General features: G+C 37.4%; 2 protein-coding genes across 2 annotated transcripts; one reads left to right on the forward strand and one right to left on the reverse strand.

Moving 5' to 3' along the window:
* Nucleotides 1-2,487: 2,487 nt before the first annotated feature.
* LOC122088009 (chlorophyll synthase, chloroplastic) lies at nucleotides 2,488-10,600 on the forward strand. Its single transcript, XM_042657146.1, has 15 exons — nucleotides 2,488-2,678; nucleotides 2,773-2,817; nucleotides 2,932-3,020; nucleotides 3,559-3,646; nucleotides 5,167-5,252; nucleotides 5,345-5,431; nucleotides 7,345-7,410; nucleotides 7,491-7,574; nucleotides 7,677-7,738; nucleotides 8,080-8,155; nucleotides 8,235-8,297; nucleotides 8,416-8,497; nucleotides 8,975-9,051; nucleotides 9,616-9,663; nucleotides 10,256-10,600. Exons 1-15 carry the CDS (start codon nucleotides 2,573-2,575, stop codon nucleotides 10,316-10,318), a joined length of 1,122 nt encoding a protein of 373 aa, XP_042513080.1. The 5' UTR covers nucleotides 2,488-2,572; the 3' UTR covers nucleotides 10,319-10,600.
* An 813-nt stretch (nucleotides 10,601-11,413) lies between these two features.
* On the reverse strand, nucleotides 11,414-12,108 carry LOC122088011 (late embryogenesis abundant protein EMB564-like). Its single transcript, XM_042657149.1, has 2 exons — nucleotides 11,923-12,108; nucleotides 11,414-11,844 (listed from the first exon to the last, which is right to left on the reverse strand). Exons 1-2 carry the CDS (start codon nucleotides 12,035-12,037, stop codon nucleotides 11,681-11,683), a joined length of 279 nt encoding a protein of 92 aa, XP_042513083.1. The 5' UTR covers nucleotides 12,038-12,108; the 3' UTR covers nucleotides 11,414-11,680.
* Nucleotides 12,109-16,130: the final 4,022 nt, after the last annotated feature.

The following is a 16,130-nucleotide window of genomic DNA, read 5'->3' on the forward strand; positions in this document are numbered from 1 at the left end:
ATGTCTCAGGTCTCCTATGCTAGTATAGTTGAGAGTTTTATATATGCTATGGTTTGTAGCATGCCGGATTTGTCTCATACAGTCAATGTTGTTAGCAGATACATAAGTAATCCAAGGAAAGAGCATTGGAATGCAATTAAGTGGATCTTCAAATATTTGAGCAAGACTAAAGATATAAGTGTTATGTTCAGTAGCAAGGAAAGCTTCACAGAATTGGCGGGTTATGTTGTTTCTTACTATGCTGGTGATTTAGACAAGAGGAGGTCTACTAAGAGTATGTATCTACATTTGTTGGTGGATCTATATCATGGAGAGCGATGCTTCAGTCTACAGTTGCATTGTCCACTACAGAGGCAAAGTACATGGTGGCAGTTGAGCCTGCCAAGGAAGGAGTCTGATTGGCTGGATTGGTTCGTGAGTTAGGTTTGGAACAAGGAGGTACAATGTTACATTGTAATAGTCAGAGTGTCATACATCTTGCAAAGAATCAGGTATTTCATGCAAGCACAAAGCATATTGATGTGAAATTTCACAAGATCAGGGAGCTTGTGTCAGAAGAAAATATTCACTTGAGAAAAATTCATATAGATCTCAATTCTGCAGATATGTTTACCAAGCCAGTTACTACAGAGAAGTTCGAGTCTTATTTGGACTTGATTAATATTACTCATTGTTAAAGATGAGAGAAGCACCAAACAGGTGTGAGTTTGTACCTCTGATGAGGTACGAGGATGAAGATGTTTACATGTTATCTTTATAGGAGGCTCGACAGAATTCAAGCCAATGTGGAGATTGTTGGTGTACGATGTCTTGTATTCTGTCATAGTTTAATCCAGGGAGTACTAATGCAGCGCCTCGACAAGCAGGAGGCCCCCTGCATAGCAAGGGGTGTAGGGAGGCTCAGCCCCTTGCTCAAATTTTTTATTTGAAGGCAATTGTATACTTTTCGGATTAAGATTTTTCGCTACATATTTATAGCGCTTCTTTCTTTGTAATGCAAGCAATACTGAGAGGTGTGAGAGACGAGCGTTGTAACCCTATTCTCCATTGATAGTGAAACAAGATCTCATTTCACTGGAGATATAGGCAATCTTGCCGAACCTCATAAATATGTGTGCATTGCTTGTTCTTATTTTTCCATTATCCTCTGTATCGTTTTAGGGTTACGTTTCTACACCTCACACTAATTCGATTCTAACCACAACCACAATTGGTGTCAGTCACATGGTGCAAAGCCGTTAAGATGCCAAGGTGCATTCTGATGCTAACAAGAAGGACCTACCCTTTCATAATATTACTAGGGATGGGAAAGCCAAGGGAAGTCGCACTTGCTTAAATCAACTGGCCAGAAATGGTCTGGCCCAAGAATTATTTGTTGGTTTGGTCTAGGGCTTAGGGCTTTGGGTTTGGTATTGATGATTAATATAAGCAAGCTTGGATTTGATTGAATCTTTGCATGGCCAACGTTCACCCATTAGGTAAAGTTACACACGATGGCAAATCTATTGTCATTCTTAATTTCCATTATATTTTGAGAAGTGTGAGTTGGAAGAGCATATAATGGTAAAATTGGGTGGGTTATTTTTTTGACAATGTATTACACCTCTCTGGCCCATGGTTTCAAGTATCAGCCATATCAGATCGATATTGTCTGAGACCAATCCCCGATTATTGATCAATTTAGATCGATTATTTGTATAGTTTCAGGGGTGATATAGTAAAAAAATAGTACTTTTTTAGAAAAAAGAGGGGTAAACTTGACTTATATCCACCAATCTGATCCAATCCGATCTAGATTGGTATCGATAGATACTGATATCCACCGATTCAATCCGATCTGATCCGAATCGATATCGACAAATACCAATACCATCCCCTAAATCTATGCCCTGGCCTTAATGGTTGGGGTATGGTATGAAAGAACAAGATCCTCTCAGCCATTTGATCTGCATTGGATCGGGGCTGACACACTTGACAGGATTTGGGTCCATGGTATGAGTGTCACTATTCACAAATATATCCAAATGGTTATAAAATATAAACTTTAAAACATTCTTTAATATTAAATAAATTCATTATGTAAAAGCTCATCATATTTGAGAGTCAACAAATATCATAACCTTTCTCAGGTCTTAACCCTCAAATTTGTTTTGTTTTTTTCTTAAAACAAATTCATTTATTAGAGAACCAGAATGGAGACACAAATTACGCAAGGCTTTAATAGTCAATAGCATTAACTAAGGAATGCAATATGACAAATCCGTTGTCCTTGTCATTAAAGGATGCTTCCAGGCAAGGGTATTGGTCCAACCACAGTTCCTTCGATTTTTAAGTTTTAATCGATTTTTGGGATCAACGGTCAAACAAATTCAAAACTAAAACCAAACCGATTTATTTTGATTTGAATATGAACGATTGGTCCGATTTTCGGTTCGGTTCACTTTTGACACCCTTATCCAACAAACGCTTTTATCTGTCTTTTGACATCTGGAAGTAATACCGCTCCCATAGGACAGTTGGAGCTGCTCAGGCGCCTGCACAGTGGACATTTTGATGCAAAATTTCATCAACAATGGCTACCGTACTGAACACAACTTCTTCAATTAGGTTATGGAATCGTACGGGCGACCATCTACGTACCACTAAGCTTCTGGCACCTACCTCCGTTTCGTTCACCAGTAACTCCATTTACAGAGTTTCAGTTCCGCAGATTTTAAATGCTCCAATTCTCTTCCCTTCTCTTACTCACTATCACTTCCATAAATTTCTCAGGGCGGAGGCTCGTAATCAGAGCAGCAGAAACTGATACTAGTGAAGGTTCTTCATACTTCTTCTCATCTCTCTACAGTCTATACTAAATTCTTTTCACCTGCAAGGATTGTTATCTATCTGTTTCAATTTTCTATTTGTTTTTGCTCCTATGAACATCAGTTAAATCTCAAGCCCCAGATAAGGCACCGGCTGCTGATGGTTCGAGCATCAACCAGTTGCTTGGCATAAAAGGAGCGGCTCAGGAGACGGTAGGCTTTCGATATAAATTCATATTTCTTTGTTTCTTTATTTTAGTGATTAAAGATTTTGTAGTAATTGTTTAAGTTCTGAATTTCTGATTAAATTTCTAGGTCTGTGATATGTTTGTTGAAAAGCTAAATAGGCTCACGTGTTACTGAATTGGCATCAGTCTTAGCCTTAGGTGCAGTACAAATTTCTCCACTTGGAGCATGTTAATATCCTGCAAATTCAGGGCTGCAAAGAACCCTAAAGCTGAATATGTACTAATATTGTAGTGAGGTTGAACTCTTCTTATATATTACCGGTATAAAATATAGAGGATAGAAGTAATTGAGGGAAAAAGGAATCACATAACAAGCCTTATGCTCAAAGATAACGTTTTTCTGAGGCATGATTACCTGAAAGATATTTTCCTTTTCTAGTGATACAACTTATTCAATGCATTTTCTTGTTTTCCTCACAAATGCGCTGATAATAAAGTGCAATTGCAGAATACAACTTGAGGGGGTTTAAACTGGAAGTTGATTATATCAATTTTAATTTCAGAATAAATGGAAGATTCGCCTTCAACTTACAAAGCCTGTGACATGGCCTCCATTGGTCTGGGGAGTGGTCTGTGGAGCTGCAGCTTCTGGTATCATTTTCTCTGCTTTATGAAATGAGTGCCATCTATAAGCCCATTATTTCTATTCACAGTTGTCACTATGCTGGTTAGTTCACAAACTCATTTAAATGCAATAAAGTGTTGGAATACAGTTTACAGGCTGAAAACTTATTGCATGATGTTTACCAAAGAAGTATAACTAAAAAACTACATTAAGGGAGAGGAAATATGCACTTTTAACTTTGTACTGGACACAACTACTTGGGCTAAACTTTTGTCTGCAACGAAGAATTATTTGCAGCAAGATATTTCCAACATGTGTAAAAGTTGGTAATTATACTTTTTAATAGAGTCGTGAGTTCTGCAGCTCCGGGAGAGAATTCCATAATGCACAAATTGGATATTTTCAAGGGATTTTCTAATTGACTAAGGCAGTGAACCCATAAACCAATCTCTCAACATTTTATCGAGACGGAGCCAATTGAACACAAACTACTACTTGGTGTGAGGCAACAATGCTCGATTAGGAGAATAGGAAAGACTTGTTATATAATCCGTGGCTTTTGATTTCCCATCGGGGAAAGGAACAAAAATACTTCTCATTCCGGCTTCAATCCCATAATCTGCTTTCAGTAAGGAAGAACTAAAAGCAGTTATCGGCCAACTTAGATGAATATGAGTTCGAATTACGGAGTTTCAGCTACATGTTCACTTTGGGGAGCCATTTTTGGAATCAGACTGCTAAGGAAATTACCCAGCTGCTACGTTATTTCACACATTTAATTTAGATGCCCTCTGCTCGGGGTTAATTATTTAATTATTATTATTTTTTAATCATTTCAAGATTTCATTCATAAACTTATTTTTTACATCTTCACATCCTACTCTCTCTCTCTCACTCTCTCTTTCTTTAAATGTGCCCCAAGAGAACTCACGACCTCTTAATTATGAGATGTTGGTCTTTGCCAACTGAGCTATCCCCTTGGGGTTACACATATCATCGCTATTAAGATCCATGATCACACATGAAATCTCCACCATCCAGGATCCATCAAATTTCAGAATTACCTTATCCTGCTTATGCAATACTACTGAACTTATTCCTCAACAACGTTGAAATATCAAAAGATTTGAATCTGTCCAGTAATTTTTTTCTTCCTGATCAGAAATTTGTCATGTAGCAATTGATAGCTCAATTGTTTGGTAAATCACATAGAAATTTTAAGGGTTCAAATATTGCAATATGTTCATCCAGGGCTTGGCTATCTGTGCATGTGTAAAATGGGAGCTAATTCTTCTCTGCCTTATGAAGTTATCCACTTATGCATTCTGTTCTGTAGACTTACTTATAGACTGATGCAGTTCAGCTAGCCCTTAGCCCAAATTTTTGGTGTGGTACATTTAAATTGAATCCTATTTCATCATTCCGCTCTAGATGTGTTCCTTACCATAGCTTGAAGCTTTAAATAAGATTTTTCTAACAAATTTATTTGCTAAAGTGCATAAAGGTACTTGGAATATTTTTGATAATTTTTGTCATTACATTGCAGGAAACTTTCACTGGAATCTAGAAGATGTTGCCAAGTCAATTGTTTGCATGTTAATGTCTGGTCCATTTATGACTGGCTACACACAGGTAGCTGGACTTTAGGTGTATAGTCGTTGCTCTGCTTCTCTTGAATGTTGGTTCAAAATAAAAGCTATTCTATACTTATTTCACTTTTGTAGACACTTAATGATTGGTATGATCGAGACATTGATGCAATCAATGAGCCTTACCGTCCAATTCCTTCAGGAGCAATTTCTGAGAATGAGGTTTGTATGTGGCTCTTATTTCCAATAAGTTGTTTTTTATTTTATTTAGTGGTAAGAGTATAAATGTGCCGGAAAGAATAGTCAAAATACAACCAAGCATACAAAGAGCTCTAAAAAGGGGAACCAGAAGGGGAAAAAAAAAAAGCAAACTCAATTAATCCCCCTGGGAACAGAAATAAAGTAGACTTGAATATCCCAAAATTGCACCAAATGTCTGTTGAATGAAAAATCACAGCAAGCTGAATAATATCAGAAACTTTTCCCATTCTATCCATGCAGCGTCGTAGCTGATTCTGTGTCCAAATATGCTGATCCAAACTCCAGAAGGATGCCAATTGTGAAGCCACATCAATTCATTTTCCCCATCATCTATCAGATATTTAATCGGGGCACTACTATTTGTCTATACTTCAAAATTTTCCTCCAAACCTATGAGCAATCAGATGGACATTTTACAGTCCAAAATCCAAATTGAGTCATGTTTCAAATACTAGGCGTAGATCTAATCAATCCAATTACTTTTCTTTTAGAAGCCACTCTCCAAATCAGTTTAACCTTTCCAAAGAAAAGAGACTCATCAGAGACTCCACATTTTGAATAATTGAACAAGGCAAAGCAAAAGTACCTTTACAATATAGGTAGGAACATTGTATTGCAGATATCACCAGCTCTAGCCGCCCAGCAAAGGATAATAATTTAGCCTTCCAAAGCTGGGCAGAAAGCTTTGAAGATATCGGAGGAAGAGCAAGATATCAAACTGGAAACTACCCCATTGAAAAATAGAGTTCTTCATCAGAACATCTTTCATACTTTCTTCAGCACCTGCTAACTGGAACATATCTCCTTCAATATGAATCAGATTTAAGCAGTCTTAGATTTATTGGAAAGCTGGTCTTGTGCTCTACCTAATACAAAAAGTCTCATGTAAACATAAAATTTTGTTGACCAGTTAAATTTATTATAGAACAAGAGCATTTCTCTAAATGTCGATTTTTGACGACTTGATGTGGCTTATTTTGATTTTTGATGATATAAGGTATATATATTGTAGCAATATAAGGTATTTCTAACTAAATAATGTTAGGAAAGAGGAGAAAAAAAAAAAAAATAACACTTTGGCACCTTGTTGCTAGCCCTTGTCGCCTAAGCGCTTAGGCTCCACTCCACCGCCTTGGGTCACCTTGAAAACTATGTGTATGTTCATGAAGATGGTGAACAATTACACAGTACCCCTGATTATAGCAAAGTACTGAAAATACCAGAAATAGCCCTACTCTGCCAACACTAGTATATCTTAAGACACACGATACCTAAAACCTAACTCAGACAAGAAGTAAAGAAGACATCTCCTTGGCTGCAGGCTGATGATTTTAATCTTTACGCCCTAAAATTCAACCAATATACAACATTAGCCACCCACCAATGACCTCTATTACACACCTTTGAAACCCTAGAAGCCAATTTCGTCTGTCACCCTTATTTTTTGCCTATAATTTCTAACTTCTGCACTATTTTATATGTGGAACCTAATCTCCAATTGGCCTCAGCTTTAAATTTGATATTTGACCCTGATCTTCGATTTTTAAAACCCTAGTTTAGCCTAACCATAGTTGTTTTGCTAGACCTCCTGCATTGTCAGCCAACCGGTACACCGCATACCTAATGAACTAGTTGAGGATAAACATGAGTCAAAGTGAGAATGTTTGAGCTAAAAGCTCCCGAGCCAGTGAGGCATTGGATATTTGGATGAGACCATTTTTCTGTGGTTATTACTGTGAGATATTGAAGCGAGATCAATTTATTGTTTAGATATGGGAAAAATGAGCTGGCTATGATATAGTTTCTGTAGCTGCATATGACAAAATGTTATTTTAAATGGAATGGACCTCATGTGATAAAAAAATTTGTTTCAGGTTATAACTCAAATTTGGGTGCTGCTTCTGGGAGGCCTCAGCTTGGGTGGTTTGTTAGATGTGTGGGTAGGTTTTTGACATGAGTCATACCCTCTTGAAAATTATTTATTATGAATCTCAATATCTGATTCTTCATCTCCTTTTAGGCAGGGCATAATTTTCCTGTTGTCTTTTACCTTGCCCTTGGTGGATCCTTGCTGTCATACATATATTCAGCTCCTCCTTTGAAGGTAATGACAGTTAATTTCTCCGTGTCAATGGCACAATCCTAGTTCCTTTAATGGTAAAAGGAGGAGCTTCTTAATTCTTAACTTCATTTCAAATATGTGCAGCTCAAACAGAATGGATGGATAGGAAATTTTGCCCTGGGATCAAGCTATATCAGTTTACCATGGTGTGCTATCTCTTCTTACACCTTCCATTGTGATTTTTATGTTATGATTTTGAAGATGGTATCTTGGTAGTGGCAACTTAGCATGCCATCCCTTACTTTCATTCTTAACTTCTAAGAGAAAACCTCCAGTGCGTGTGTTTTCATATCAGCGTGTGGGAGTGGGATGCATTTGGTGGGTCCAACTGCATGTGGATGTAATGTTATTATGCCGTTACAAAGTTCCCTTACAGCCTACACCAACTCTTTTAGATTTCCTTAACATGCAAACATCAGACATGGTCCTGTATTGAATCTGAGCTTTACTCTAATGTGTTTGTTCTGTTCATCCCATGAATCAACAGGTGGGCAGGTCAAGCTTTATTTGGTACACTTACACCTGATGTAGTTGTTCTTACACTATTGTACAGCACAGCTGGGGTATGATCCTATGTTTGATATATATTTTAAGTAAACATGAATCATCTGATTGATATGAGTTTGCCTTTTCACATTTTAGTTGGGTATTGCCATCATTAATGACTTCAAGAGTATTGAAGGTGATAGAGCATTGGGCCTGCAGGTATTTTATTTTCTCTGTGGTTTATGTCTTGGATCGCTTACTGGTTGGTAATAGTGAAATGTGGATTCCTCAAATGCGGTTTGTTTAAGTGTTTGTATGGTCATGCTGTTTGAAACAGTCACTGCCAGTAGCTTTTGGCATTGATACTGCTAAATGGATTTGCGTCGGAGCTATAGACATTACTCAGTTAGCTGTTGCTGGTAAGCTAATTTCATTCATTTTGAAAATTATATCCCAAAAATATTTATGTCATTAGAACTGAGCTAGATCTGGATCTAGATTGGGATATATTAATGAATTCAATTCTGAAATTGGATCTGCCTGGGGTCTGACCTACCTTATGCCATATTTTGAGTTTTTCCCCTCTAACAGGCAAAACCACTTGAAACTCACGAAATAAGTCTAAATTTTAATCAATTTCAATCAAAACAGCGCTTTTATATGGACTGTTTTGTACCATAACTGAGTTGAAACCGAAATTTCAGTTGAAATGCTGAAATTCTGGTTGAACACTGCATTTCTACCAAGTCACACCCAGTTTCATTTCAACCTCTGTCCAAACGAAAGTATTTCATGAAATCTTGGTGGTTTCCACTGAGATTTCAAAATATGTTCATATTCACTCTCATGGTCAGACACATGTGAATGGTTTGGTAAACATGTTGGTTGTTTTGCAGGTTATTTGTTAGGAACAGGTAAACCATATTATGCCTTGGCACTACTAGCCCTGATTATTCCTCAAGTGTTTTTCCAGGTAAATCACCTCGCAAGAGAATCTCATACCATTGCTTGAGGCTAGACTTGATAAATACCTCTCTTGAATTTGAGATGATACATCTGCCCTGCCCGTTTAGATATTTGTTGAAAGCTAACTGTTTGTGGCCATAAATTGTCCGAAATTTGTCGCATTTTACTCTCCTATGTAGTTGTTACTCTTTAGAATTGAACTGGACTCCTTATCCAACAGCAGTTCTAGTAAAGTTATCCTCTGTTTTCTTTTAATTGCAGCTGCTAGTAGGAAGTAATCTTAAAACATTTGTTGAAATTCAGGAATTTGAAGAAAAAAAAAAAAGGAAATAAATTCTCTAAATGTTCAAAGAACAACATTCACTATATGTCAGTCGAACCTGCCAATTGTTCACCATGCAATGTACTTTATCCTCTTTTTTTTTTCTCCTCTATCGAATGCATAATCTATTTCAGCATAAAATATCAATGTTGCTGATCTTCTGTCCAATTGTGCATCCTGAAAGAAAAAAATCAGCTCAAAAAACATGTTGCTTTACTAAGACTTGCACATCTGGAAATGTTCTTGCAGTTTCAATATTTCTTGAAGGACCCAATAAAGTATGATGTGAAGTATCAGGTGACTCTTCACTTACCTTCTAATCTTTGCACTGTACCGTTGTAAGTCAATAAAATCAGCCCCATCTATGTTATCACATCTTTATTCTTGAATATACTTATGGCTCTGCTACCCTAAGTTTAGGCTACACCTTGGGCTGTTTCCCTTGTGCCATACATGTCCATTGCTTGATGCAGTTGTATGCCATGGTTTAGGCCAAAATACATCTGTCACCCAACTATTGGAACTTGGGCATTGTAAGTGTGGAAGAGCTGAGTTCTACTATTTAAGCCAATTGTATCCCACGAATATATGCTCAGAATGCATGTGATTTGCTTGCAGCTTTTTGACAAAAACTAAATAAAAAGTAACTTGGCCTGGTGACAATTTCTCTCTCCTCCCCACCCCACCCCACCCCACCCCACCCCCCAAAAAAAAAAAAAAAAAAAAGAACTTCCGTCCTTTCATCCACCATCTGGGTTTACCAAGTCTTCAATGTTAGAGGATTCCAGATCTTGACTAAGATGAGTTTTTCCATTTAGAGATCCAAATGATGAAATGTGATTTGTGATATTGGAAGTTAAAGTTTGACAATGTCTTCGATAATGTACAGGCTAGTGCACAGCCATTTCTGGTGCTGGGTCTTTTGGTGACGGCATTAGCAACAAGTCATTGATCTCAACAGAGTCATAAGAGGCTTAGCTATTGTTCCAAGAAGGCATCCACACACTTCTTTTGATGAAACCAGATTAGTGTCACGTTGAGCAGATATAGCCTGGAGTAGTGAGGGAGCCGCTGTAGAGGTAGGAAGAAGGGTTTTGAGTCCAGCAACCCTTCTCTCTCTTGTATCGTGAAATCAACATGAGCAGTCTCTTAAAAGGCAAACTAATCTGTTCTTTTGCTTGTCTAGTGTGGATTTTAGGTCCATCTTATATAGAAAATGCAGGCACATTTATCAGAGGCTATGACCATGTGAAAGATGTATCCTGAAACCGTCAAATTGGTGAAATTGCGAATCAATGTTCCAATGGACTGTGGAACCATTGCACAGGCGGAGTTCAGTTGGGACTTATTTAGAATGAAACCTATTCTTCAACCAAACCTTGTCCCCAACTAGACAAGGTCAGCCACATCATCCTATTTTACAATTTAACTCGATTGGCGGTATTGATCTTTTTTCATCAGCTCCATGCACTCCAGGCTTGCGTCTTTTTATAGTCAACCGATCTGAACCATATCACTGGTGGCGCATTCAGTGGCCAGTTCTACTGTAGGGGGATTAGAGGTACTGAACCATATCCCTGCCTAAGCCTAAAGCCTAAAGCCTGAAGCCCAATGGAGACCTTTACCATCGTTTTGGGGGCTTTATATTGGTCTTGGGCCTGGGCTAAAGCAAATAAAAACCGGTTGAGTATTACTGAACTTGGGTTGGCTGCTTTTAATACAAACCCAAAACCCATCTGAGCCCAAAAGGAAGCCGAACTTTCCAAGGTCCTAAAGCAAGTAAAGGGGAATAAAGGGAAGTCATAAAACTGAAACTTTAAAATCATGTCTTGTGAATTTAATTTGTAATCTGCTGCAGATTATTGAACTGTTCCAGGAAATTATTTATTTTCCTGTAGAATTGAAGTACACCATATATTCCACTATGGAAGTGTAGGGGTCAAAAGGACCTTCAATCTCGAGGTTTATTCTTCATTTTAAGATTAGATTTTGGGGTGGGAGAGGGGGGGGGGGGTGGAGAGAGAGAGATGGTAGAGGTGGAGCGGGATTTACACAAACGTTAGTTTAGTTTAAAGTCCGAAAGGAACTATTACACCACACAACTATAAAAGGCCACAACGATTGGAACAAAACAAGTCTTCAGACGTTGGGCCAGCTGCCTCTGTGTATCCTTTTTCCTTACAGAACTTACACACCTGAAACTTACATTCTTAACATTACTGTTGCAACTATAACTCCTAGACCTAACCCAACCTAACTGATCACCAAAACACAAAAGCAAAGCCCAAAAGAGAGAGAGAGGAACTAATAATAGCTAAGCATCTTTCCTAAACTTGGACTCATCGATATCAATCCCCTCCCGGGCTGCACGTTCCTCTCCAGCCTCATCCGTCGTGCTCAGCCCACCCTTTCGACCCATCTCCTGGTACCCTTCAGTCCCCAGCTGCTCCTTCCTCGTCTGTCCTCCCCGGCTCCTCCCTGTCAATTCAATTAACATCAACAACCAAAACCCATTAGAGAGAGAGAGAGAGAGAGAGAGAGAAGCAAACTAATTACCTTCAGCTAGATGCTCCTGAGCTTCAAGGCTCCTCCCACCAGTGCCTCCAGGGACAACAGTCTCACCCTGCTTAGCCTTGGCGTCAAGCTCGGCTCGCTGCTTTTGTGTTGCCATTTCTTCAAAAAATCACAAAAGCTAACGCAAAGGTTATTAAAAATAACAGAGAACTATTAACTTGTTGAACGATGATGTTGCTGATGACGACCCAAGAAAGCGAAGGGAGAGCTTAGAATTTATAAAGAGAGTTTGTGAATGAATTGAAGGGACACCTCAATTGCAAACGCGGCATCTGAGGAAGAAGGGAGCGATCAACTGAAAGACACGCAGGTGGTTTTGGACAGGAAGTGGGCGGTGATTGGATTTGGGTGAGCAAATAGACTGCCACGAGTCCCTGAAGCTGTGTTTAGTTGGGAATGTCGTTAGTTGCTCACACGTACTCATTTCCCTAGTCCCCTGTCTTGTCTTTCAATATTATATTCCGATCCACTTGGATTTTGTAATGAAGGGAATTCTGGTTCCTTATCTTCCAACAAAATATACAAGGCAAAACTCAATAAATAAATAAAAAGAAAAACAAACTCAATTTGGATTGTTTTCATGCGTATATGAATGATAAAAATGAAATGTTGATATTATTATTCATATATCTAAAAATGGTTTCTGTCAAAGAGTGTGGTCCTGCGTCAACACCTTGGTCAATAGAGTGCATGGGGCATCGATTGGAGGGGTGTGGTACTAGGGTTGCAAGTACTTGGCTGCAACCCTGCAACCCTGCACCCCAGGCAGCAGTCAAGTTTCGCTCTAAATGTGCACTCTTGAGAATTGAGATAATGTTTTTTCATCATTTAGATATATAAAATTTTTACCAAGGCTCTGTTTGTTTGAAAGATGAAAACTTGGGAAAGTGGGTTTTATATGTTTTTTTTTTTCTTTTTCTTTTTTTGCAACATATATTGTTGATTGGGTTGACAAAGAAAGGAAAAGAAAGAAAAGAATAAAATATATAATTTTTTAATAGGATAGGATTCTATGGGAAAAGAAGGAAATAGGAGGATGAGAGGCGTAGACCCAAAACAACTTTAACTTTGTATCGGCAGGATTTTGAAAGTGAGTGGGGTGGGAAAAGTTAAGAATCATATCAGTAAATAATAATTGTTGCATTAAATAACCTTGTTTGATAAGTTTTTCATTCTACTAATCAAAACACTCATATTTGTAATAGTTTGTGGAAAATAAGTATAAGTTTCCCATCATTTTTTAACATTTTAACATTTCTATGTTAAACAAACAGGCTCACTCAGAAGAAAATAGAAAGAGAAATTTTTTTTTTCACCCAATGTATTGATCATGTTCATACACCTACTGATCTCATCACCTGAGTTGATATTGAACGTGGGTCAAAAATACATCGTATTGTTGACTGTGGGAGGTTTCTCATGGTTTATTTTTGCTGCATCCGCAGTGGGGTCACCTTTTTTTTTTTTTTAATTTAATGTCACTACATTAATTGATATTGAACATGGGCTATATTTAGCCCATGTTTTATTGTGTTTTAACTTGGAAAGGTCATGAGCACTGTTAGCAAAAGCATGTTTACAATGGAGTTTTTCGTTTTTTACCGTTTAAAACTGGTTTTCTTCTATGCTTTCTAAAGATATGAAAAAAAACTGCAAACGGCAAGCATTTCCATTCTAAACGCATTTAAAATGCATTTAAACGCATTCCCCTTTTCTTGGTTTTTTTTAAGACTAAACTTGTTGAATATAATATCTAGTTAATTGGCCATCTCTCTCTCTCTCTCTCCCCTAAACTCTGATCTACATGATTCTTTTGCTAACTTGAAGCAAACTCAATGGCCTATACTTCTCACGATACACGTTCAACTCAATATCGATATATGGACCCCGAAATTGAGCTACAAACTGAAGCATTTGCTGAAAAGTATTTCTAAAGTGATAACTCTCAACTCAAACTGAATATACATCACTCCGAGACTACATTGACTATTTTGACAACATTGAACAACAAAGCTAAATCACATTGCTCAATAAGACTTTGGACATATTTTGTGTATGAAATTAGAATTGGTATTGGATGATATTTAATTTTATGTTTTAAAACTTATAATGAGACAGGAGATATATATATATATATATATATTTTGTGAGACAAGAATAGGGTTTGAGAAAACTTCAAGTGTCTAGTGCTAGTGGTGGTGGTTGATGGTGACAAAAACACGTTAAACTACTGTGGAGATATGAACACTTCGACGAAGGGCACTAAGGTCATGTGGAGAATGGCTTTGAGGATAGCGCATCTCCCTTTTTGTTTAATTAAAGTTTTGAAATGCCCCATCACCGATAGGATGATCCCCCTTCTATGCAACAACAGGTTCATGGAAAATTTTGGAGATTTTGACTTCAAATTTGAATAACCAGCATGTTCAAATCTTTAGAGTAAAGTTTTCACACACCAATTGTGGAACCTTTCCCACATGCCCTTTATAACTAGCAAATGCAGTGGATATAGGGTTAGATTCTTCATATTGATTATTATATTCTAGATCAATATTACTGTTGACTAATTATTTAAAAAAAAAAAACTCATATTAATTGAGACGAGCCACTAAATTTGACACTTGAGACATATTGAAAAATTTCCTACCAGTTAAATGGTTGAACCTTTGTCCCGTTACAACTCCTAGGATATATATAAATATATTTTGAAAAAACCCATAAACTTACTACTCAAATTGTTTCTTTAATCTTTAACACCATTGACAATATTAAATTTAATCATAACAAAAAAAAAAAAAAAAAAAGGATAATATTAAAGCATCACCATGTCCCTATCAAACACCGAGGAAGATAGGAAGATAGAATTAGGGAGGTTTGAAAAGATATTACAACTTGTGGGCCCATTGGCTCTTGGATATATAATTGTGACCGCGTTACAACTGACCTCTATATTTTCTTCCATTATTCGATGCTGCAAGCGTTCACACAGAACTTAATTTATAACATTAATGACTTGCAGATGGGAGGAAAAACCGTCCATGATAAAATAAGCCCATCAAGAAAAGAAAAAAATCTTTTGCGGAAGATAGTGAGTGGCACTGAAGATTCAACGGTGTATGTCAGAATCTGTTTAGTCATTGGGTTTTCACTGCTCACCATGGAAAACTTGAATCTATAAAAAATCTCTAAAAAAAACCCCTCACTCTATGGTGGGAACCACTTGAAGAAAAAAAATAACCCCACTAGAAAAAAGAAGGAACGCAGAAGCCAATTCCCACTGCAAAAAGGAAAGAGAGAGGAATCACGGCCTACCTCGATTCCAATTATGAGTAGTTTCTTCTTCTACATGAACAATGACAGGTCAAAGTCATTTTTTTTATTTTCTCTGTTAGTCAAGTGGAACTTGTTTGAAGGAGTAGGACTTAAACAAATAAAAACAAAATAAACTAAGCAACAAGAACAAAAGAACAAAAATGGGTTCATTAATTTCATGTATGCCTAATTATTGTGATCTGTGAATGAAACATCAAAGACTGATTCAAAAGCCGTGTCTGTTGGATTCAAGTTGCCAGGCAAGTCCCAACAGATGATGGATCAAGCTTCTTCTTGTTCTTCTGTTGGTGGCTGTAATTAGGGAATATCCTGTCTACCGTTCACAGTTATCTCCTATCTGATTATACTCAATTAGATATAAAAAAAAATAAAAAAATAAAAAAAATAAAAAGAAAAGGAAAGAAAAGAGGGAGGAAAAAGTCTTCCATGATCCATTTTAGCATACATCAATGAAAGGAGGGAGAGGGGGGAGTGAAGTTCCACCGAAAAACATCCCCTCCAATTAATTAGAAGCTCAATTAGTGATCCAATGGTTGAAAAGACCCTAGGATATGTTTCTATGTATTGGGATGCGTGGCCATAGCCCTTGGATCACTAAGTGGGCATCCAATGAATTGGAGAAGAGCCGAATCCAAGTTCCACAGTTTTGATTTCCATGTTAAGTTTCAGCTCGAATAGAGTTTGCTGAGTTGTTTTACGGTAAAGTATTTTATGCAACATAATTATCAGGGTGAGGTATCATTGGAGTTGGGATGTACTTTATAGACAAAATAAGAGTTTGAAAGCATTTCGACCACCTTGTACTGTAATAAAGCTAATGATTCCATCTATGAGGTGTGTGGTGTATTGAACCGGTC

Source organism: Macadamia integrifolia, chromosome 9, assembly GCF_013358625.1.
Source record: "Macadamia integrifolia cultivar HAES 741 chromosome 9, SCU_Mint_v3, whole genome shotgun sequence".
Classification (NCBI taxonomy): domain Eukaryota; kingdom Viridiplantae; phylum Streptophyta; class Magnoliopsida; order Proteales; family Proteaceae; genus Macadamia; species Macadamia integrifolia.

Coding starts and splice junctions, on each gene's coding strand:
- LOC122088009 (XM_042657146.1), top strand. CDS start 2,573: ATGGCTACCGTACTGAACACAACTTCTTCAATTAGGTTATGGAATCGT. Junction 7,739..8,079: donor AGCTATATCAGTTTACCATG/GTGTGCTATCTC, acceptor ATGAATCAACAG/GTGGGCAGGTCAAGCTTTAT. Junction 9,664..10,255: donor AGTATGATGTGAAGTATCAG/GTGACTCTTCAC, acceptor GATAATGTACAG/GCTAGTGCACAGCCATTTCT.
- LOC122088011 (XM_042657149.1), bottom strand. CDS start 12,037: ATGGCAACACAAAAGCAGCGAGCCGAGCTTGACGCCAAGGCTAAGCAG. Junction 11,845..11,922: donor TCAGGAGCATCTAGCTGAAG/GTAATTAGTTTG, acceptor TTGAATTGACAG/GGAGGAGCCGGGGAGGACAG.